This window comes from Heptranchias perlo, unplaced genomic scaffold (genome assembly GCF_035084215.1).
Source record: "Heptranchias perlo isolate sHepPer1 unplaced genomic scaffold, sHepPer1.hap1 HAP1_SCAFFOLD_623, whole genome shotgun sequence".
Taxonomy (NCBI): Eukaryota; Metazoa; Chordata; class Chondrichthyes; order Hexanchiformes; family Hexanchidae; genus Heptranchias; species Heptranchias perlo.
Window position 1 is genome coordinate 5,879 of NW_027139648.1, and position 25,172 is coordinate 31,050.

General features: G+C 54.4%; 1 protein-coding gene across 1 annotated transcript in view; it reads right to left on the bottom strand.

Moving 5' to 3' along the window:
• Positions 1-480: 480 nt before the first annotated feature.
• Positions 481-25,172, bottom strand: part of LOC137317654 (glutamate receptor ionotropic, NMDA 2D-like) — a 113,324-nt gene continuing 88,632 nt past the window's right edge. Inside the window, exons 7-8 of the mRNA XM_067980824.1 lie at positions 11,021-11,196; positions 481-795 (exon numbers count right to left, since the gene is read on the bottom strand). Coding sequence (XP_067836925.1) covers positions 481-795; positions 11,021-11,196 — 491 coding nt within the window. The remainder of the gene's footprint in view (positions 796-11,020; positions 11,197-25,172) is intronic.

Consider the following 25,172-nt stretch of genomic DNA (forward strand, 5'->3'; position numbering starts at 1 on the left):
AGGGACACCAGTAGACCAGCAGAATCTCAGGCACATGTGGCATTAAATACCAGCAGGATAGCAGATAAAAGGGGCACCAATAGACCAGCAGAATCTCAGGTACAAGGGGCACCAGTAGACCAGCAGGACCTCAGATACGAGGGGCATCAAAGGCCAGCAGAATCTCAGATACAAGGGGCACCAGGAGACCAGCAGGATCTCAGTTACAAGGGTCATCAAAGACCAACAGAATCTCAGGCACATGCAGCATCAAAGACCAGCAGGATTGCAGGTAAAAGGGGCACCAATTGACCAGCAGAATCTCAGTTACAAGGGTCATCAAAGACCAGCAGGATCTGAGGTACAAGGGGCACCAGTAGACCAGCAGGATCTCAGGTACAAGGGGCACCAGTAGACTGGCAGGATCTCAGCTAAAAGTGGCACCAGTAGACCAGCAGGATCTCAATTTCAAGGGGCACCAGTAGACCAGAAGGATCTCAGCTAAAAGTGGCACCAGTAGACCAGCAGGATCTCAATTACAAGGGGCCACCAGGAGACCAGCAGGATCTCAATTACAAGGGGCCACCAGTAGACCAGCAGGATCTCAATTACAAGGGGCCACCAGTAGACCAGCAGGATCTCAATTACAAGGGGCCACCAGTAGACCAGCAGGATCTCAGGGAAGTGGCACCAGTAGACCAGCAGGATCTCAGGGAAGTGGCACCAGTAGACCAGCAGGATCTCAGGGGAGGGGCGCGGGGTCCTCGTGGTCGAAGAGCCAGCCCGGCGGAGATACTGAACGCAGTCCTCGCCGCCCTGAAGTGGATTGATTGCGAAGGGACTTGAGAATTCTCTTCTCCATTCACCAGGAGACACACATCGATCAACTGAGCCACTCGACTCAAGTGGCCCCACTCAGGATGAAGAACGTGCAACTGATTTCATTAGAACATTATTCCGCAATCAAATTCATTATCTCCGCTCAGATCGTTCTGCTCCTCAAGGTGGGCATTGTCACAAAACCAGGGGAAGGATTGAAAAGTCACATTCAGTCCATCTGCACTGTCCCGTCAAACACTCCCAGGGGAGGTACAGGGTTAGATACAGAGTAAAGCTCCCTCTACACCGTACCGTCAAACACTCCCAGGGTCAGGTACAGGGTTAGATACAGAGTAAAGCTCCCTCTACACCGTACCGTCAAACACTCCCAGGGCAGGTACAGGGTTAGATACAGAGTAAAGCTCCCTCTACACTGTCCCGACAAACACTCCCAGGGCAGGTACAGGGTTAGATACAGAGTAAAGCTCCCTCTACACCGTCCCGTCGAACACTCCCAGGGCAGGTACAGGGTTAGATACAGAGTAAAGCTCCCTCTACACCGTCCCGTCAAACACTCCCAGGGCAGGTACAGGGTTAGATACAGAGTAAAGCTCCCTCTACACTGTCCCGTCAAACACTCCCAGGGCAGGTACAGGGTTAGATAAAGAGTAAAGCTCCCTCTACACTGTCCCATCAAACACTCCCAGGGCAGGTACAGGGTTAGATACAGAGTAAAGCTCGCTCCACACTGTCCCGTCAAACACTCCCAGGGCAGGTACAGGGTTAGATACAGAGTAAAGCTCCCTCTACACTGTCCCATCAAACACTCCCAGGGACAGGTACAGGGTTAGATACAGAGTAAAGCTCCCTCTGCACTGTCCCGTCAAACACTCCCAGGGCAGGTACAGGGTTAGATACAGAGTAAAGCTCCCTCTACACTGTCCCATCAAACACTCCCAGGGCAGGTACAGGGTTAGATACAGAGTAAAGCTCCCTCTACACTGTCCCGTCAAACACTCCCAGGGCAGGTACAGGGTTAGATACAGAGTAAAGCTCCCTCTACACTGTCCCGTCAAACACTCCCAGGGCAGGTACAGGGTTAGATACAGAGTAAAGCTCCCTCTACACTGTCCCGTCAAACACTCCCAGGGCAGGTACAGGGTTAGATACAGAGGAAAGCTCCCTCTGCACTGTCCCGTCAAACACTCCCAGGGCAGGTACAGGGTGTTATACAGAGTAAAGCTCCCTCTGCACTGTCCCGTCAAACACTCCCAGGGCAGGTACAGGGTTAGACACAGAGTAAAGCTCCCTCTACACTGTCCCATCAAACACTCCCAGGGCAGGTACAGGGTTAGACACAGAGTAAAGCTCCCTCCACACTGTCCCATCAAACACTCCCAGGGCAGGTACAGGGTTAGACACAGAGTAAAGCTCCCTCTACACTGTCCCATCAAACACTCCCAGGGCAGGTACAGGGTTAGATACAGAGTAAAGCTCCCTCTACACTGTCCCGTCAAACACTCCCAGAGACAGGTACAGGGTTAGATACAGAGTAAAGCTCCCTCTACACTGTCCCGTCAAACACTCCCAGGGCAGGTACAGGGTTAGATACAGAGTAAAGCTCCCTCTACACTGTCCCATCAAACACTCCCAGGGCAGGTACAGGGTTAGATACAGAGTAAAGCTCCCTCTACACTGTCCCATCAAATACTCCCAGGGACAGGTACAGGGTTAGATACAGAGTCAAGCTCCCTCTACACTGTCCCATCAAACACTCCCAGGGACAGGTACAGGGTTAGATACAGAGTAAAGCTCCCTCTACACCGTCCCGTCAAACACTCCCAGGGCAGGTACAGGGTTAGATACAGAGTAAAGCTCCCTCTACACCGTCCCGTCAAACACTCCCAGGGCAGGTACAGGGTTAGATACAGAGTAAAGCTCCCTCTACACCGTCCCGTCAAACACTCCCAGGGCAGGTACAGGGTGTTATACAGAGTAAAGCTCCCTCTGCACTGTCCCGTCAAACACTCCCAGGGCAGGTACAGGGTTAGACACAGAGTAAAGCTCCCTCTACACTGTCCCATCAAACACTCCCAGGGCAGGTACAGGGTTAGACACAGAGTAAAGCTCCCTCCACACTGTCCCATCAAACACTCCCAGGGCAGGTACAGGGTTAGACACAGAGTAAAGCTCCCTCTACACTGTCCCATCAAACACTCCCAGGGCAGGTACAGGGTTAGATACAGAGTAAAGCTCCCTCTACACTGTCCCGTCAAACACTCCCAGAGACAGGTACAGGGTTAGATACAGAGTAAAGCTCCCTCTACACTGTCCCATCAAACACTCCCAGGGCAGGTACAGGGTTAGATACAGAGTAAAGCTCCCTCTACACCGTCCCGTCAAACACTCCCAGGGCAGGTACAGGGTTAGATACAGAGTAAAGCTCCCTCTACACCGTCCCGTCAAACACTCCCAGGGCAGGTACAGGGTTAGATACAGAGTAAAGCTCACTCTACACTGTCCCGTCAAACACTCCCAGGGCAGGTACAGGGTTAGATACAGAGTAAAGCTCCCTCTACACTGTCCCATCAAACACTCCCAGGGCAGGTACAGGGTGAGATACAGAGTAAAGCACCCTATACACTGTCCCATCAAACACTCCCAGGGCAGGTACAGGGTTAGATACAGAGTAAAGCTCCCTCTACACTGTCCCATCAAACACTCCCAGGGCAGGTACAGGGTTAGATACAGAGTAAAGCTCCCTCTACACTGTCCCATCAAACACTCCCAGGGCAGGTACAGGGTTAGATACAGAGTAAAGCTCCCTCCACACTGTCCCGTCAAACACTCCCAGGGCAGGTACAGGGTTAGATACAGAGTAAAGCTCCCTCTACACTGTCGCATCAAACACTCCCAGGGGCAGGTACAGGGTTAGATACAGAGTAAAGCTCACTCTACACTGTCCCATCAAACACTCCCAGGGCAGGTACAGGGTTAGATACAGAGTAAAGCTCCCTCTACACCGTCCCATCAAACACTCCCAGGGCAGGTACAGGGTTAGATACAGAGTAAAGCTCCCTCTACACTGTCCCATCAAACACTCCCAGGGCAGGTACAGGGTTAGATACAGAGTAAAGCTCCCTCTACACTGTCCCGTCAAACACTCCCAGGGCAGGTACAGGGTTAGATACAGAGTAAAGCTCACTCTACACTGTCCCATCAAACACTCGCATGGCAGGTACAGGGTTAGATACAGAGTAAAGCTCCCTCCACACTGTCCCGTCAAACACTCCAAGGGCAGGTACAGGATTAGATACAGAGTAAAGCTCCCTCTACACTGTCCCATCAAACACTCCCAGGGCAGGTACAGGGTGAAATACAGAGTAAAGCACCCTCTACACAGTTCCATCAAACACTCCCAGGGCAGGTACAGCACGGGTTAGATACAGAGTAAAGCTCCCTCTACACTGTCCCATCAAACACTCCCAGGGCAGGTACAGGGTTAGATAAAGAGTAAAGCTCCCTCTACACTGTCCCGTCAAACACTCCAAGAGACAGGTACAGGGTTAGATACAGAGTAAAGCTCCCTCTACACTGTCCCGTCAAACACTCCCAGGGCAGGTACAGGGTGAGATACAGAGTAAAGCTCCCTCTACACTGTCCCATCAAACACTCCCAGGGCAGGTACAGGGTTAGATACAGAGTAAAGCTCCCTCTACACTGTCCCATCAAACACTCCCAGGGACAGGTACAGGGTTAGATACAGAGTCAAGCTCCCTCTACACTGTCCCATCAAACACTCCCAGGGACAGGTACAGGGTTAGATACAGAGTAAAGCTCCCTCTACACCGTCCCGTCAAACACTCCCAGGGCAGGTACAGGGTTAGATACAGAGTAAAGCTCCCTCTACACTGTCCCATCAAACACTCCCAGGGCAGGTACAGGGTTAGATACAGAGTAAAGCACCCTATACACTGTCCCATCAAACACTCCCAGGGCAGGTACAGGGTTAGATACAGAGTAAAGCTCCCTCTACACTGTCCCGTCAAACACTCCCAGGGCAGGTACAGGGTTAGATACAGAGTAAAGCTCCCTCTGCACTGTCCCGTCAAACACTCCCAGGGCAGGTACAGGGTTAGACACAGAGTAAAGCTCCCTCTACACTGTCCCATCAAACACTCCCAGGGCAGGTACAGGGTTAGACACAGAGTAAAGCTCCCTCCACACTGTCCCATCAAACACTCCCAGGGCAGGTACAGGGTTAGATACAGAGTAAAGCTCCCTCTACCCTGTCCCGTCAAACACTCCCAGAGACAGGTACAGGGTTAGATACAGAGTAAAGCTCCCTCTACACTGTCCCGTCAAACACTCCCAGGGAAGGGACAGGGTTAGATACAGAGTAAAGCTCCCTCTACACTGTCCCATCAAACACTCCCAGGGCAGGTACAGGGTTAGATACAGAGTAAAGCTCCCTCTACACTGTCCCATCAAATACTCCCAGGGACAGGTACAGGGTTAGATACAGAGTCAAGCTCCCTCTACACTGTCCCATCAAACACTCCCAGGGACAGGTACAGGGTTAGATACAGAGTAAAGCTCCCTCTACACCGTCCCGTCAAACACTCCCAGGGCAGGTACAGGGTTAGATACAGAGTAAAGCTCCCTCTACACTGTCCCATCAAACACTCCCAGGGCAGGTACAGGGTTAGATACAGAGTAAAGCTCCCTCTACACCGTCCCGTCAAACACTCCCAGGGCAGGTACAGGGTTAGATACAGAGTAAAGCTCCTTCTACACTGTCCCGTCAAACACTCCCAGGGCAGGTACAGGGTTAGATACAGAGTAAAGCTCCCTCTACACTGTCCCATCAAACACTCCCAGGGCAGGTACAGGGTGAGATACAGAGTAAAGCACCCTATACACTGTCCCATCAAACACTCCCAGGGCAGGTACAGGGTTAGATACAGAGTAAAGCTCCCTCTACACTGTCCCATCAAACACTCCCAGGGCAGGTACAGGGTTAGATACAGAGTAAAGCTCCCTCTACACCGTCCCGTCAACCACTCCCAGGGCAGGTAAAGGGTTAGATACAGAGTAAAGCTCCCTCTACACTGTCCCGTCAAACACTCCCAGGGCAGGTACAGGATTAGATACAGAGTAAAGCTCCCTCTGCACTGTCCCATCAAACACTCGCAGGGCAGGTACAGGGTGAGATACAGAGTAAAGCACCCTATACACTGTCCCATCAAACACTCCCAGGGCAGGTACAGGGTTAGATACAGAGTAAAGCTCCCTCTACACTGTCCCATCAAACACTCCCAGGGCAGGTACAGGGTTAGATACAGAGTAAAGCTCCCTCTACACTGTCCCATCAAACACTCCCAGGGCAGGTACAGGGTTAGATACAGAGTAAAGCTCCCTCTACACTGTCCCATCAAACACTCCCAGGGCAGGTACAGGGTTAGATACAGAGTAAAGCTCCCTCCACACTGTCCCGTCAAACACTCCCAGGGCAGGTACAGGGTTAGATACAGAGTAAAGCTCCCTCTACACTGTCCCATCAAACACTCCCAGGGGCAGGTACAGGGTTAGATACAGAGTAAAGCTCACTCTACACTGTCCCATCAAACACTTCCAGGGCAGGTACAGGGTTAGATACAGAGTAAAGCTCCCTCTACAGTGTCCCATCAAACACTCCCAGGGCAGGTACAGGGTTAGATACAGAGTAAAGCTCCCTCTACACTGTCCCATCAAACACTCCCAGGGCAGGTACAGGGTTAGATACAGAGTAAAGCTCCCTCTACACTGTCCCGTCAAACACTCCAAGGGCAGGTACAGGGTTAGATACAGAGTAAAGCTCACTCTACACTGTCCCATCAAACACTCGCATGGCAGGTACAGGGTTAGATACAGAGTAAAGCTCCCTCCACACTGTCCCGTCAAACACTCCAAGGGCAGGGACAGGATTAGATACAGAGTTAAGCTCCCTCTACACTGTCCCATCAAACACTCGAATGGGCAGGTACAGGGTGAAATACAGAGTAAAGCACCCTCTACACTGTCCCATCAAACACTCCCAGGGCAGGTACAGCACGGGTTAGATACAGAGTAAAGCTCCCTCTACACTGTCCCGTCAAACACTCCCAGAGACAGGTACAGGGTTAGATACAGAGTAAAGCTCCCTCTACACTGTCCCGTCAAACACTCCCAGGGCAGGTTCAGGGTGAGATACAGAGTAAAGCTCCCTCTACACTGTCCCATCAAACACTCCCAGGGCAGGTACAGGGTTAGATACAGAGTAAAGCTCCCTCTACACTGTCCCATCAAACACTCCCAGGGACAGGTACAGGGTTAGATACAGAGTCAAGCTCCCTCTACACTGTCCCATCAAACACTCCCAGGGACAGGTACAGGGTTAGATACAGAGTAAAGCTCCCTCTACACCGTCCCGTCAAACACTCCCAGGGCAGGTACAGGGTTAGATACAGAGTAAAGCTCCCTCTACACCGTCCCATCAAACACTCCCAGGGCAGGTACAGGGTTAGATACAGAGTAAAGCACCCTATACACTGTCCCATCAAACACTCCCAGGGCAGGTACAGGGTTAGATACAGAGTAAAGCTCCCTCTACACTGTCCCGTCAAACACTCCCAGGGCAGGTACAGGGTTAGATACAGAGTAAAGCTCCCTCTACACCGTCCCGTCAAACACTCCCAGGGCAGGTACAGGGTTAGATACAGAGTAAAGCTCCCTCTACACTGTCCCGTCAAACACTCCCAGGGCAGGTACAGGATTAGATACAGAGTAAAGCTCCCTCTACACTGTCCCATCAAACACTCCCAGGGCAGGTACAGGGTGAGATACAGAGTAAAGCACCCTATACACTGTCCCATCAAACACTCCCAGGGCAGGTACAGGGTTAGATACAGAGTAAAGCTCCCTCTACACTGTCCCATCAAACACTCCCAGGGCAGGTACAGGGTTAGATACAGAGTAAAGCTCCCTCTACACTGTCCCATCAAACACTCCCAGGGCAGGTACAGGGTTAGATACAGAGAAAAGCTCCCTCTACACTGTCCCATCAAACACTCCCAGGGCAGGTACAGGGTTAGATACAGAGTAAAGCTCCCTCCACACTGTCCCGTCAAACACTCCCAGGGCAGGTACAGGGTTAGATACAGAGGAAAGCTCCCTCTACACTGTCCCATCAAACACTCCCAGGGTCAGGGACAGGGTTAGATACAGAGTAAAGCTCCCTCTGCACTGTCCCATCATACACTCCCAGGGCAGGTACAGGGTTAGATACAGAGTAAAGCTCCCTCTACACCGTCCCATCAAACACTCCCAGGGCAGGTACAGGGTTAGATACAGAGTAAAGCTCCCTCTACACTGTCCCATCAAACACTCCCAGGGGCAGGTACAGGGTTAGATACAGAGTAAAGCTCCCTCTACACTGTCCCATCAAACACTCCCAGGGCAGGTACAGGGTTAGATACAGAGTAAAGCTCCCTCTACACCGTCCCATCAAACACTCCCAGGGCAGGTACAGGGTTAGATACAGAGTAAAGCTCCCTCTACACTGTCCCATCAAACACTCCCAGGGCAGGTACAGGGTTAGATACAGAGTAAAGCTCCCTCTACACTGTCCCGTCAAACACTCCCAGGGCAGGTACAGGGTTAGATACAGTGTAAAGCTCCCTCTGCACTGTCCCGTCAAACACTCCCAGGGCAGGTGCAGGGTTAGATACAGAGTAAAGCTCCCTCTACACTGTCCCATCAAACACTCCCATGGCAGGTACAGGATTAGATACAGAGTAAAGCTCCCTCTACACTGTCCCGTCAAACACTCCCAGGGCAGGTACAGGATTAGATACAGAGTAAAGCTCCCTCTACACTGTCCCGTCAAACACTCCCAGGGCAGGTACAGGGTTAGATACAGAGTAAAGCTCCCTCTACACTGTCCCATCAAACACTCCCAGGGCAGGTACAGGGTTAGATACAGAGTAAAGCTCCCTCTACACTGTCCCATCAAACACTCCCAGGGCAGGTACAGGGTTAGATACAGAGTAAAGCTCCCTCTACACTGTCCCGTCAAACACTCCCAGGGCAGGTACAGGGTTAGATACAGAGTAAAGCTCCCTCTGCACTGTCCCGTCAAACACTCCCAGGGCAGGTACAGGGTTAGATACAGAGTAAAGCTCCCTCTACACTGTCCCATCAAACACTCCCATGGCAGGTACAGGGTTAGATACAGAGTAAAGCTCCCTCTACACTGTCCCATCAAACACTCCCAGGGCAGGTACAGGGTGAGATACAGAGTAAAGCACCCCCTACACAGTTCCATCAAACACTCCCAGGGCAGGTACAGGGTTAGATACAGAGTAAAGCTCCCTCTACACTGTCCCATCAAACACTCCCATGGCAGGTACAGGGTTAGATACAGAGTAAAGCTCCCTCTACACTGTCCCATCAACACTCCCAGGGCAGGTACAGGGTTAGATACAGAGTAAAGCTCCCTCTACACTGTCCCGTCAAACACTCCCAGGGCAGGTACAGGGTTAGATACAGAGTAAAGCTCCCTCTACACTGTCCCATCAAACACTCCCATGGCAGGTACAGGGTTAGATACAGAGTAAAGCTCCATCTACACTGTCCCATCAAACACTCCCAGGGCAGGTACAGGGTTAGATACAGAGTAAAGCTCCCTCTACACTGTCCCGTCAAACACTCCCAGGGCAGGTACAGGGTTAGATACAGAGTAAAGCTCCCTCTACACTGTCCCGTCAAACACTCCCAGGGCAGGTACAGGGTTAGATACAGAGTAAAGCTCCCTCTACACTGTCCCGTCAAACACTCCCAGGGCAGGTACAGGGTTAGATACAGAGTAAAGCTCCCTCTACACTGTCCCGTCAAACACTCCCAGGGCAGGTACAGGGTTAGATACAGAGTAAAGCTCCCTCTACACTGTCCCATCAAACACTCCCAGGGCAGGTACAGCACAGGTTAGATACAGAGTAAAGCTCCCTCTACACTGTCCCATCAAACACTCCCAGGGCAGGAACAGCACAGGTTAGATACAGAGTAAAGCTCCCTCTACACTGTCCCATCAAACACTCCCAGGGCAGGTACAGGGTTAGATACAGAGTAAAGCTCCCTCTACACTGTCCCATCAAACACTCCCAGGGCAGGTACAGGGTTAGATACAGAGTAAAGCTCCCTCTACACTGTCCCATCAAACATTCCCAGGGCAGGTACAGCACAGGTTAGATACAGAGTAAAGCTCCCTCTTCACTGTCCCGTCAAACACTCCCAGGGCAGTTACAGCACAGGTTAGATACAGAGTAAAGCTCCCTCTACACTGTCCCATCAAACACTCCCAGGGCAGGTGCAGGGTTAGATGCAGAGTAAAGCTCCCTCTACACTGTCCCATCAAACACTCCCAGGGCAGGTACAGGGTTAGATACAGAGTAAAGCTCCCTCTACACTGTCCCATCAAACACTCCCAGGGCAGGTACAGGGTTAGATACAGAGTAAAGCTCCCTCTACACTGTCCCATCAAACACTCCCAGGGCAGGTGCAGGGTTAGATACAGAGTAAAGCTCCCTCTACACTGTCCCATCAAACACTCCCAGGGCAGGTACAGGGTTAGATACAGAGTAAAGCTCCCTCTACACTGTCCCATCAAACACTACCAGGACAGGTACAGGGTTAGATACAGAGTAAAGCTCCCTCGACACTGTCCCAACAAACACTCCCAGGACAGGTACAGGGTTAGATACAGAGTAAAGCTCCCTCTACACTGTCCCATCAAACACTCCCAGGGCAGGTACAGGGTTAGATACAGAGTAAAGCTCCCTCTACACTGTCCCATCAAACACTCCCAGGGCAGGTACAGGGTTAGATACAGAGTAAAGCTCACTCTACACTGTCCCATCAAACACTCCCAGGGCAGGTACAGGGTTAGATACAGAGTAAAGCTCCCTCTACACTGTCCCATCAAACACTCCCAGGGCAGGTACAGGGTTAGATACAGAGTAAAGCTCCCTCCACACTGTCCCATAGAACACTCCCAGGGCAGGTACAGGGTTAGATACAGAGTAAAGCTCCCTCTACACTGTCCCGTCAAACACTCCCAGGGCAGGTACAGGGTTAGATACAGAGTAAAGCTCCCTCTACACTGTCCCGTCAAACACTCCCAGAGAACGCGAGGGCGGTGGAGGACCGGGGGAGTCGGGGGGGCGCGGTTGTGAGGAGAGATCGGACGAGACTTACGTTTTCCGCTGGCGAGCGTCCGGTCGTAGCCCATGGGACTGAAGAATTCGAAGATGAAGACCGTTATTCCCACCACCGTCAGACACATGACGAACATCATCAGCCATACGGCTGGACTGTAGGGTTCTGGGGCAGACAGAGCCAGACAAGGAAACGTCAGACACTCTTTGGGGCGTGGCACGATTCCCGCTGCACAGCAAGATCCCGCAAACCAGGTCCCTGCTTTCGGTGGATCGTCACCTCAAGCACGGTCGGCCAATTGAGAAGGGTCAACACCGGAGGAGGCCCATTCAGCCCCTCGAGCCTGTTACGATAGGAACAGGAGAAGGCCATTCAGCCCCTCGAGGCTGTTCCGCCATTCATTCAGATCTTGGCGATCTCTGTAACCTCCTCCAGCCCCTACAATTCTCATCCTCCTGTTCAAATCCCTCCATGGCCCTCGCCCCCCCCCTCCCTATCTCTGTCACCTCCTCCAGCCCCTACAATTCTCATCCTCCTGTTCAAATCCCTCCATGGCCCTCGCCCCCCTCCCTATCTCTGTAACCTCCTCCAGCCCCCTACAATTCTCATCCTCCTGTTCCAATCCCTCCATGGCCCTCGCCCCCCTCCCTATCTCTGTAACCTCCTCCAGCCACTACAATTCTCATCCTCCTGTTCAAATCCCTCCATGGCCCTCGCCCCCCCTCCCTATCTCTGTAACCTCCTCCAGCCCCTACAATTCTCATCCTCCTGTTCAAATCCCTCCACGACCCTCGCCCCCCTCCCTATCTCTGTAACCTCCCACGACCCTCCGAGATCTCTGCGCTCCTCCAATTCTGGCCTCTTGCGTATCCCCGATTCCCATCGCTCCACCATTGGCGGCCGTGCCTTCAGCTGCCTGGGCCCTGAGCTCTGGAATTCCCTCCCTAAACCTCTCTCCCTCTCTCTCTCCTCCTTTAAGACGCTCCTTAAAACCTACCTCTTTGACCGAGCTTTTGGTCACCTGTCCCTAATATCTCCTTATGTGTCTCGGGGTCAAATTATGTCGGATTTACGCTCTTAGGGAACCCCTTGGGGATGATTTACTGGGTTAGAGGAGCCCAATGGGGGTTATCTGACAGATACGAGCTATTTCGGATGTAAATGTGGTGAATTGTGATCTAACATAAGGTTTCCTTCCTCGTTTCGAGCGTGGAGCTCCAAGCCTTCAGTCCTCCATCGAAGATTTGGGTGTGTGTCCCACTGACCCACCAAGGGCAGTGGGATGGCGGGGATGTGGGGAGGGTCTCCCCGAGAATTTAAATCCCTCTCCCCACCAATCCATGTCCATCCCAAGTTTCTGATCCTCACGGAACTTGAGATTCCGATTTAGGGAATTCAAAGAATCGGACAGCACAGAAAAAGGCCATTCGGCCCATCGAGCCTGTGCCAGCTCTGTGAAAGATCTATCCAATTAGTCCCACTCCCCCCTGCTCTTTCCCCGTATCCCTGTAAATTTTTCCCCTTCGATTATTTCTCCGATTCCCCTTTTGAAAGTTATTATTGAATCTGCTCCCTCCGCCCTTTCAGGCAGTGAATTCCAGATCAGAACAACTCGCTGCGTAAAAAAACATTCTCCTCATCTCCCCCTCTGGCTCTTTCCCCGATCGCCTTAAATCCGTGCCCTCTGCTCACCGACCCTCCTGCCCACTGGAAACAGCCTCTCCTTATTTACTCTCTCAAAACCCCTTCATGATTTTGAACCCCTCGATTAAATCTCTCCCCTTAACCTTCTCTGCTCTGAGGGGAACGACCCCAGAGTCTCCAGTCTCTCAATTTGTGGACGACACCAGATTGGGGGGGTGGGGTTAATACTGAGGAGGACAGCGACAAGATACAGGAAGACATTAATAAAGTTACAGAATGGGCCTGTAATTAGGAAATTAATTTCAGAATGGATCAGTGTGAGGGGGTACATTTTGGTCGGATGAATAAGGAGGCCTCATACTGATTGGATAATCAGAGTCTAAATGGGGGAGAGGAGCAGAGGGATCTGGGGGTACAGATACACAAATCACTAAAAGTAACGACGCAGGTTAATAAGGCCGTAAAAAAGGCAAATCAAGCACTGGGGTTCATTTCCAGAGGGAAAGAATTGAAAAGCAGAGAGGTTATGTTAAACTTGTATAGAACCTTGGTTAGACCACACTGGGAGCACTGTGCACAGTTCTGGTCTCCATATACCTTGGTTAGACCACACTTGGAGCACTGTGCACAGTTCTGGTCTCCATATACCTTGGTTAGACCACACTTGGAGCACTGTGCACAGTTCTGGTCTCCATATACCTTGGTTAGACCACACGTGGAGCACTGTGTACAGTTCTGGTCTCCATATACCTTGGTTAGACCACACTTGGAGCACTGTGCACAGTTCTGGTCTCCATGTACCTTGGTTGGACCACACTTGGAGCACTGTGCACAGTTCTGGTCTCCATGTACCTTGGTTAGACCACACTTGGAGCACTGTGCACAGTTCTGGTCTCCACGTACCTTGGTTAGACCACACTTGGAGCACTGTGCACAGTTCTGGTCTCCATGTACCTTGGTTAGACCACACTTGGAGCACTGTGCACAGTTCTGGTCTCCATATACCTTGGTCAGACCACACTTGGAGCACCGTGCACAGTTCTGGTCTCCATATACCTTGGTTAGACCACACTTGGAGCACTGTGCACAGATCTGGTCTCCATATACCTTGGTCAGACCACACTTGGAGCACTGTGCACAGATCTGGTCTCCATATACCTTGGTCAGACCACACTTGGAGCACTGTGCACAGTTCTGGTCTCCATATACCTTGGTTAGACCACACTTGGAGCACTGTGCACAGTTCTGGTCTCCATATACCTTGGTTAGACCACACTTGGAGCACTGTGCACAGATCTGGTCTCCATATACCTTGGTCAGACCACACTTGGAGCACTGTGCACAGTTCTGGTCTCCATATACCTTGGTTAGACCACACTTGGAGCACTGTGCACAGTTCTGGTCTCCATATACCTTGGTTAGACCACACTTGGAGCACTGCACAGTTCTGGTCTCCATATTATGAAAAGGATATAGAGGCACTGGAGAAGGTGCAAAAAAGATTTACTGGGATGATACCAGAACTGAGAGGTTATAAACTATCAGGAAAGGCTGAACAGACTGGGGCTCTTTTCTCTCGAAAAGAGAAGACTGAGGGGTGACCTGATCGAGGTCTTTAAGATTATGAAAGGGTTCGACAGGGTAGACGTAGAGAAGATGTTTCCCCTTGTGGGGGGAGACCAGAACTGGGGGGGGTCATCAATATAAGATAGTCAGTAATAAATCCAATCGGGAATTCAGGAGAAACTTCTTTCCCCAGAGAGTGGTGAGAATATGGAACTTGCTCCCACAAGGAGTAGTTGAGGTGAAAAGTGTGGATGGATTTAAGGGGAAGCTGGATAAACACATGAGGGAGAAAGGAATAGAAGGATAGGGTGAGAGGGTGAGATGGAGTAGGGAGGGAGGAGGCTCGTGTGGAGCATAAACACCGGGATAGACCAGTTGGGCCGAATGGCCTGTTTCTGTGCTGTAAGAGTCCATATAATCTCCCCTTAACCTTCTCTGCTCTGAGGCGAACAACCCCAGATTCTCCAGTCTCTCCCACATAACTGAGGTCCCTCATCCCTGGGACCATTCTGGTAAATCTCCTCTGCACCCTCTCTAAGGCCTTCACATCTTTCCTAAAGAGCGGGGCCCAGAACTGGACCCAATACTCCAGCTGGGGTCTAACCAGTGATTGATGGAGGTTTACTCTCAATTCCTTGCTCTTGGACTCTCTGCCTCTAATTATCAAGCCCATGGACCTGTAATGTTGGTGATTCCCATCCAAATCTCATTAGTGTCCTGATGTGGAGATGGATATCAACAGTAATTAATCACCGAAAACCATTAATTGGTTTGTTTATTTAACGTGGGCAAGGATTGAAGTCAGTGGAGGAACAGTGAACAGGGTAATGGGGAGAATGGAAATCCATCTCCCTGAGACAGGGGAGGGTGAGAGTGAGGGAGAGACACTGTCCAGACCGGGGAATCCATCTCCCCGAGACAGGGGAGGGTGAGAGTGAGGGAGAGACACTGTCCAAACCGGGGAATCCATCTCCCTGAGACAGGGGAGGGTGAGAGTGAGGGAGAGACACTGTCCAAACCGGGGAATCCATCTCCCTGAGACAGGGGAGGGTGAGAGTGAGGGAGAGACACTGTCCAAACCGGGGACTCCATCTCCCCGAGACAGAGGAGGGTGAGAGTGAGGGAGAGACACTGTCCAAACCGGGGAATCCATCTCCCTGAGACAGGGGAGGGTGAGAGTGAGGGAGAGACACTGTCCAAACCGGGGACTCCATCTCCCTGAGACAGGGGAGGGTGAGAGTGAGGGAGAGACACTGTCCAAACCGGGGAATCCATCTCCCCGAGACAGGGGAGTGTGAGAATGAGGGAGAGACACTGTCCAAACCGGGGACTCCATCTCCCTGAGACAGGGGAGGGTGTGAGTGAGGGAGAGACACTGTCCAAACCGGGGAATCCATCTCCCCGAGACAGGGGAGGGTGAGAGTGAGGGAGAGACACTGTCCAAACCGGGGAATCCATCTCCCTGAGACAGGGGAGGGTGAGAGTGAGGGAGAGACACTGTCCAAACCGGGGACTCCATCTCCCTGAGACAGGGGAGGGTGAGAGTGAGGGAGAGACACTGTCCAAACCGGGGAATCCATCTCCCCGAGACAGGGGAGGGTGAGAGTGAGGGAGAGACACTGTCCAAACCGGGGAATCCATCTCCCCGAGACAGGGGAGGGTGAGAGTGAGGGAGAGACACTGTCCAAACCGGGGAATCCATCTCCCTGAGACAGGGGAGGGTGAGAGTGAGGGAGAGACACTGTCCAAACCGGGGAATCCATCTCCCCGAGACAGGGGAGGGTGAGAGTGAGGGAGAGACACTGTCCAAACCGGGGAATCCATCTCCCTGAGACAGGGGAGGGTGAGAGTGAGGGAGAGACACTGTCCAAACCGGGGAATCCATCTCCCCGAGACAGGGGAGGGTGAGAGTGAGGGAGAGACACTGTCCAAACCGGGGAATCCATCTCCCTGAGACAGGGGAGGGTGAGAGTGAGGGAGAGACACTGTCAAAACCGGGGAATCCATCTCCCCGAGACAGGGGAGGGTGAGAGTGAGGGAGAGACACTGTCCAAACCGGGGACTCCATCTCCCCGAGACAGGGGAGGGTGAGAGTGAGGGAGAGACACTGTCCAAACCGGGGACTCCATCTCCCCGAGACAGGGGAGGGTGAGAGTGAGGGAGAGACACTGTCCAAACCGGGGACTCCATCTCCCCGAGACAGGGGAGGGTGAGAGTGAGGGAGAGACACTGTCCAAACCGGGGACTCCATCTCCCCGAGACAGGGGAGGGTGAGAGTGAGGGAGAGACACTGTCCAAACCGGGGAATCCATCTCCCCGAGACAGGGGAGGGTGAGAGTGAGGGAGAGACACTGTCCAAACCGGGGAATCCATCTCCCCGAGACAGGGGAGGGTGAGAGTGAGGGAGAGACACTGTCCAAACCGGGGAATCCATCTCCCTGAGACAGGGGAGGGTGAGAGTGAGGGAGAGACACTGTCCAAACCGGGGAATCCATCTCCCCGAGACAGGGGAGGGTGAGAGTGAGGGAGAGACACTGTCCAAACCGGGGAATCCATCTCCCCGAGACAGGGGAGGGTGAGAGTGAGGGAGAGACACTGTCCAAACCGGGGAATCCATCTCCCTGAGACAGGGGAGGGTGAGAGTGAGGGAGAGACACTGTCCAAACCGGGGACTCCATCTCCCTGAGACAGGGGAGGGTGAGAGTGAGGGAGAGACACTGTCCAAACCGGGGAATCCATCTCCCCGAGACAGGGGAGGGTGAGAGTGAGGGAGAGACACTGTCCAAACCGGGGAATCCATCTCCCTGAGACAGGGGAGGGTGAGAGTGAGGGAGAGACACTGTCCAAACCGGGGAATCCATCTCCCTGAGACAGGGGAGGGTGAGAGTGAGGGAGAGACACTGTCCAAACCGGGGACTCCATCTCCCCGAGACAGGGGAGGGTGAGAGTGAGGGAGAGACACTGTCCAAACCGGGGACTCCATCTCCCCGAGACAGGGGAGGGTGAGAGTGAGGGAGAGACACTGTCCAAACCGGGGAATCCATCTCCCCGAGACAGGGGAGGGTGAGAGTGAGGGAGAGACACTGTCCAAACCGGGGAATCCATCTCCCTGAGACAGGGGAGGGTGAGAGTGAGGGAGAGACACTGTCCAAACCGGGGACTCCATCTCCCTGAGACAGGGGAGGGTGAGAGTGAGGGAGAGACACTGTCCAAACCGGGGAATCCATCTCCCTGAGACAGGGGAGGGTGAGAGTGAGGGAGAGACACTGTCCAAACCGGGGAATCCATCTCCCTGAGACAGGGGAGGGTGAGAGTGAGGGAGAGACACTGTCCAAACCGGGGACTCCATCTCCCTGAGACAGGGGAGGGTGAGAGTGAGGGAGAGACACTGTCCAAACCGGGGAATCCATCTCCCTGAGACAGGGGAGGGTGAGAGTGAGGGAGAGACACTGTCCAAACCGGGGAATCCATCTCCCCGAGACAGGGGAGGGTGAGAGTGAGGGAGAGACACTGTCCAAACCGGGGAATCCATCTCCCCGAGACAGGGGAGGGTGAGAGTGAGGGAGAGACACTGTCCAAACCGGGGAATCCATCTCCCCGAGACAGGGGAGGGTGAGAGTGAGGGAGAGACACTGTCCAAACCGGGGAATCCATCTCCCCGAGACAGGGGAGGGTGAGAGTGAGGGAGAGACACTGTCCAAACCGGGGAATCCATCTCCCCGAGACAGGGGAGGGTGAGAGTGAGGGAGAGACACTGTCCAAACCGGGGAATCCATCTCCCTGAGACAGGGGAGGGTGAGAGTGAGGGAGAGACACTGTCCAAACCGGGGAATCCATCTCCCTGAGACAGGGGAGGGTGAGAGTGAGGGAGAGACACTGTCCAAACCGGGGAATCCATCTCCCCGAGACAGGGGAGGGTGAGAGTGAGGGAGAGACACTGTCCAGACCGGGGAATCCATCTCCCCGAGACAGGGGAGGGTGAGAGTGAGGGAGAGACACTGTCCAAACCGGGGAATCCATCTCCCTGAGACAGGGGAGGGTGAGAGTGAGGGAGAGACACTGTCCAAACCGGGGAATCCATCTCCCTGAGACAGGGGAGAGTGAGAGTGAGGGAGAGACACTGTCCAAACCGGGGAATCCATCTCCCCGAGACAGGGGAGGGTGAGAGTGAGGGAGAGACACTGTCCAAACCGGGGACTCCATCTCCCTGAGACAGGGGAGGGTGAGAGTGAGGGAGAGACACTGTCCAAACCGGGGAATCCATCTCCCCGAGACAGGGGAGGGTGAGAGTGAGGGAGAGACACTGTCCAAACCGGGGAATCCATCTCCCCGAGACAGGGGAGGGTGAGAGTGAGGGAGAGACACTGTCCAAACCGGGGAATCCATCTCCCGAGACAGGGGAGGGTGAGAGTGAGGGAGAGACACTGTCCAAACCGGGGAATCCATCTCCCTGAGACAGGGGAGGGTGAGAGTGAGGGAGAGACACTGTCCAAACCGGGGAATCCATCTCCCTGAGACAGGGGAGGGTGAGAGTGAGGGAGAGACACTGTCCAAACCGGGGACTCCATCTCCCCGAGACAGGGGAGGGTGAGAGTGAGGGAGAGACACTGTCCAAACCGGGGAATCCATCTCCCTGAGACAGGGGAGGGTGAGAGTGAGGGAGAGACACTGTCCAAACCGGGGAATCCATCTCCCTGAGACAGGGGAGGGTGAGAGTGAGGGAGAGACACTGTCCAAACCGGGGAATCCATCTCCCCGAGACAGGGGAGGGTGAGAGTGAGGGAGAGACACTGTCCAAACCGGGGACTCCATCTCCCCGAGACAGGGGAGGGTGAGAGTGAGGGAGAGACACTGTCCAAACCGGGGAATCCATCGGCTTAACGTCTCATCCGAAAGACGGCGCCTCCGACAGTGCAGCACTCCCTCAGTCCTGGCACCGGGGGAGTGTGGGCCTGGCCTATGGGGCCCGAGTCTCTGAGAGTGGGAGACTCGAACGCACTCTCGGAGGGGAGAGAGATTGGACCCAGCGAACACGCGAGGTCTGATTTGCATCTTGAGCTGTGTGTGCCGCTCCCGGGGGGGTGGGGGTGGTGAAGGGCGAGTAGAAAGGAGATAACATGCATTTAAATTGCGTCTCCACAGATCTGATAGTGCTGTCAGAGGCCTGCCTGTTGTTCTCAATCTTTGCCTGGGGGCCTTCTGAATGTTAAACCCTTGTTGCAATTCCTCACAGTCGATGTTAACTCAGCCCGCAATTCATTATGATGCGTGAGCAGATTACAGACGTCTGCATTCCCCTCTCGTCCCCTGGCTTAAAGGACCTCAGCCACTCTCCTGGGCCCCCAGGACACTGGTTCATTTATCTTGAGGAGAGCTGACAGGTCCATGAAATAATTAAAAGGGCCCGGTGGAACTCATGTCAAGCAAACAAGCCTCTTCCCTCCTGACTCGGAGATTTAATCGAGGGGTCCAAAATCGCAAAGGGGGGTTTTGACTGAGTGAATAAGGAGAGACTGTTTCCAGTGGGCAGGAGGGTCGGTGAGCAGAGGGCACGGATTTAAGGCGATCGGGGAAAGAGCCAGAGGGGGGAGAGGAGGAGAATGTTTTTTTAACGCAGCGAGTTGTTCTGATCTGGAATTCGCTGCCTGAAAGGGAGCAGATTCAATAATAACTTTCAAAAGGGGAATCGGATAAATAATCGAAGGGGGAAAATTTGCAGGGATACGGGGGAAGAGCAGGGGGAGAGGGACTAATTGGATAGATCTTTCAAAGAGCTAGCACAGGCCACGATGGACCCAATGGCCTCCTCCTGTGCTGTACCAGCTATGGATGACATTTCATCTCACCCAATCACCCTATTCCTTTCTCCCTCATGTGTTTATCGAGCTTCCCCTTAAATCCATCTCCACTATTCACCTCAACTACTCCTTGTGGGAGCGAGTTCCACCTTCTCACCACTCTCTGGGGAAAGAAGTTTCTCCCGAATTCCCCGATTGGATTTATTGGTGACTATCTTATATTTATGGCCCCTGGTTCTGGCCTCTCCCTCAAGTGGAGACATCTTCTCTACGTCTGGACGCTGGGAGGATGTGTCCCCTGGCTGGGGGGGGCGTCCAGAACGAGGGGGTCACGGTCTCAGGATCCGGGGGTGGGACATTTAGGACTGAGATGAGGAGAGATTTCTTCACTCAGAGGGTGGTGAACCTGTGGAATTCTCTCCCCCCAGAAGCCAAGTCACTGAATATATTCAAGAAGGAGCTGGATGGACTTCTAGACGCAAAAGGCATCAAGGGGTCCGGGGAGAGAGAGCGGGAATATGGTGTTGAGATAGAGGATCAGCCATGATCATATTGAATGGCGGGGCAGGCTCGAAGGGCCGAATGGCCGACTCCTGCTCCTATTTTCCATGTTTCCACGTCTACCCTATCGAAACCCTTTCATAATCTTAAAGGCCTCTATCAGGTCACCCCTCAGTCTTCTCTTTTCTAGAGAAAGGAGCCCCAGCCTGTTCAACCTTTCCTGGTCGGATGGCGTGCCAATCGCTAGACGATTCCGGTGTAACAGATTGGTGAGGGAAGAAGGGGACGGATGTTTGAACTATGGAAGAGTAGGGACGAGACGAGATGGTTACAACATTTCCAAAGCGCCTTTGACGTTGTCAAAATGTCTCGAAAGGTGCTCCACAGGAGCGATTATCAAACAAAAGACTAGACACCGAGCCATCTGAGGAGGTTTGAGGGCAGGTGACCGAAAGCTTGGTCGAAGAGGTAGGTTTTAAGGAGCGGAAGAAGATAAGAAACAGGAGCAGGAGTCGGCCATTCGGGCCCTCGAGCCTGCTCCGCCGTTCAATCAGATCATGGCTGATCTTCGACCTCAACTCCACTTTCCCGCCCGATCCCCACGTCCCTCGATTCCCCTAAAGTCCAAAAATCCATCGATCTCAACCTTGAATAGACTCAACGACTGAGCATCCACAGCCCTCTGGGGAGAGAATTCCAAATATTCACAACCCTCTGAGTGAAGAAATTCCTCCTCATCTCAGTCTTGAATGGCCGACCCCTTATCCTGAGACTATGCCCCCTAGTTCTAGACTCTCCAGCCAGGGGGGAAACAGCCTCTCAGCATCTACCCTGTCAAGCCCCCTCAGAATCTGATATGTTTCAAGGAGATCACCTCTCATTTTCCTAAACTCCAGAGAGTATCGGCCCATTCTACTCAATCTCTCCTCATAGGACAACCCTCTCATCCCAGGAATCAATCTGGCGAACCTTTGTTGCACTGCATCTAAGGCAAGTATATCCTTCCTGAGATAAGGAGACCAAAACTGTACCCAGTACTCCAGGTGAGGTCTCACCAAAGCCCTGGACAATTGTAGCAAGACTTCCTTACTCTTGTACTCCAACCCCCTACAATAAAGGCCAATATTCCATTTGCCTTCCTAATTGCTTGCCGTAGCTGCGTCTTAAAGGAGGAGAGAGAGGTGGAGAGGTTTAGGGAGGGAATTCCAGAGCTTAGGGGCTAGGCAGCTGAAGGCACGGCCGCCAATGGTGAGCGAAGGGAGTGGGAGGGGAGAAGGGTTTAGTCCAGATCAGGAGTTTGGGGTAGGCTCGATGGACCACCTGCTCTCTTCCAGTCCCATGATTCCGAGTGTGGGAACATTCGACGTCCTCATCGTCACTGATGTTCCTCTCTCCTCTCTCCCTCTCCCACTGTCTCACTCCCTCCCTCTCTCCCTCTCCCCACTGTCTCACTCCCTCTCTCTCTCCCTCTCTCACTGTCTCACTCCCTCTCCTCTCCCTCCTCTCACTGTCTCACTCCCTCTCCCTCCCTCTCACTGTCTCACTCCCTCTCCCACTGTCTCACTCCCTCTCTCTCTCCCTCTCTCACTGTCTCACTCCCTCTCTCTCTCCCTCTCTCACTGTCTCACTCCCTCTCTCTCTCCCCTCTCTCACTGTCTCACTCCCTCTCCTCTCTCCCTCTCCTCCCCCACTGTCTCACACTCCCTCTCTCTCTCCCTCTCTCACTGTCTCACTCCCTCTCTCCCTCCCTCTCACTGTCTCACTCCCTCTCCCACTGTCTCACTCCTCCTCTCTCTCCCTCTCTCACTGTCTCACTCCCTCTCTCTCTCCCTCTCTCACTGTCTCACTCCCTCTCTCTCCCTCTCTCACTGTCTCATTCCCTCTCACTATCTCACTCCCTCTCCCACTGTCTCACTCCTTCTCTCTCTCCCTCTCCCACTGTCTCACTCCCTCTCTCTCTCCCTCTCTCACTGTCTCACTCCCTCTCTCCCTCCCTCTCCCACTGTCTCACTCCCTCTCTCTCTCCCTCTCTCACTGTCTCACTCCCTCTCTCTTCCTCTCCCACTGTCTCACTCCCTCTCTCTCTCTCCCTCTCTCATGTCTCACTCCCTCTCTCACTCTCTCTCACTCACTGCCTCACTCCCTCTCACTGTCTCACTCCCTCTCTCTCACTCTCTCGCTCACTGTCTCCATTCTCTCTCTCTCTCTCCCTGTCCTCTCTCTCTCTCTCTCCCTCTCACTGTCTCACTCCCTCTCTCTCTCTCTCCCTTCCTCACTCTCTCTCTCTCCCTTCTGTCTCTCTCCCTCTCACTATCTCACTCCCTCTCTCTCCTCCTCCCTCCCCTGTCCCCCATTCCCTCTCTCTCTCTCTCTCTCCCTGTCCTCACTCTCCCTTTCTCTCTCTCGTACCCCCCCACTCTCATCTCTCCCCCTGTCCACCTCTCCTCCCTTCCCCATCCTCTCTCCTCCACTGTCCTCACTCTCTCTTCCCAACCCCCCAACCCCAACACCCCACACCCACAACCCCCACACCCAACCAACCCCCACTCCCCTCCCCACTCCCCCACCCCTCACCCCCAACCCCCACCACTCACCCCAACCACCCACACCCCCCACCCAACCCCCAACCCACACCCCAACACCCCACCCCACACACCCCCAACACAACCCCCACAACCCCCAACCCCAACCCACCCCCAACACCCACCCACACCCCCCAACCCCACAACCCCCACCCCACCCCAACCCCCACACCCCCAACCCCCACACTCCCCAACCCCACACCCAACCCCATTCCCCACCCCCATTCCCACACACCCTCCCATCCCCCATTCCCCACTCACCCCAACCCCACACTCCCACCCCCATCCCCCATCCTCCCACTCCCCACTCCCCAACCACCCCAACCCACACACCCCCCAACCCCACACCCCAACCCCCCACACCCACCCCCCAACCCCACACCCCACCCCCACACCCCAACCCCCACTCCCCCAACCCCCACACCCCCCATTCCCTCACACCCCCAATCCCCCACTCCCCCAACCAACCCCACACCCACACCCCACTCCTCCCCAACCCCCCTCTCCCCCATTCCCCACCTCCCCACCCCCATCCCCCCACTCACCCCACTCCCCCAACCCCTCTCCCCCACCCCCCAATCCCCACTCCCCCAACCCCTCACCCCCATCCCCCACTCCCCCAACCCCACACACTCCCCCATCCCCCACACCCCATCCCCCACTCACCCCCATTCCCTCCCACTCCCCCACCCACACCCCCACTCCCCCCACTCCCCATCCCCAACCCCCACTCACCCCCACACCCCCTCACCCCCTCTCCCTCTCCCCATCACCCCTCCCCATCTCCCCCCATTCCCCCTCCTCTCCCCCATTCCCACCCTCTCCCCATCCCCTCACCCCAATCCCCACTCTCCCCCATTCCCTCTCCCCAACCTCCCCTCCATTCCCCTCTCCCCCATTCCCCTCTCTCCCCCATTCCCCCTCTCCCCACTCCCCTCTCCCCCACTCCCCTCCCCCATTCCCCTCTCCCCATTCCCTCTCTCCCCCATTCCCCCCTCTCTCCCCCATTCCCTCTCACTCCCCCATTCCACCCTCAACCCCTCACTCCCCCATCCCCTCTCCCCCATTCCCTCTCACTCCCCATTCCCCCTCTCTCCCCCATTCCCCTCTCTCCCTCCCCCCATTCCCCCTTCCCTCTCCCTCCCATTCCCCCTCTCTCCCCATTCCCCTCTCCCATTCCCCTCTCTCCCCATTCCCCCTCTCTCCCCCATTCCCCTCTCCTCCCCATTCCCCTCTCTCATCCCCATTCCCTCTCTCCCCATTCCCCTCTCTCCCCCATTCCCCTCTCTCATCCCCATTCCCTCCCTCTCTCCCCCATTCCCCCTCTCTCCCCATTCCCCCTCTCTCCCCATTCCCCTCTCCCCCCATTCCCTCTCCCCCATTCCCCTCTCTCCCCATTCCCCTCTCTCCCCCATTCCCCCTCTCCCCCATTCCCCTCTCCCCATTCCCTCTCTCCCCCATTCCCCTCCTCATTCCCCTCTCCCCCCATCTCCCCCATCCCCTCTCCCCTCTCTCCCCATTCCCCTCTCTCCCCCCATTCCCCCTCTCCCCCATCTCCCTCCCTCTCCCCATCCCCCATTCCCTCTCCCTCCCCTCTCCTCCCTCCCCATTCCCCTCTCTCTCCCCATTCCCCTCTCTCCCCCATTCCCTCTCTCCCCCATTCCCCTCTCTCCCCCATTCCTCTCCCCCCATCTCCCCCCTCTCTCCCCATTCTCCTCTCTCCCCATTCCCTCTCCCCCATTCCCCTCTCCCCCCATTCCCTCTCTCTCCCCCTCTCCCCCATTCCTCTCCCCCATTCCCTCTCTCTCCCCCATTCCCCTCTCCCCCATTCCCCTCTCTCCCCCATTCCCTCTCTCTCCCCCATTCCCCTCTCTCCCCATTCCCTCTCTCTCCCCGCATTCCCCCTCTCCCCATTCCCTCTCTCTCCCCCATTCCCTCTCTCCCCCATTCCCTCTCTCTCCAGCATTCCCCTCTCCCCATTCCCCTCTCTCTCACCATTCCCTCTCTCCCCATTCCCTCTCTCTCCCCCATTCCCCTCTCTCTCCCCATA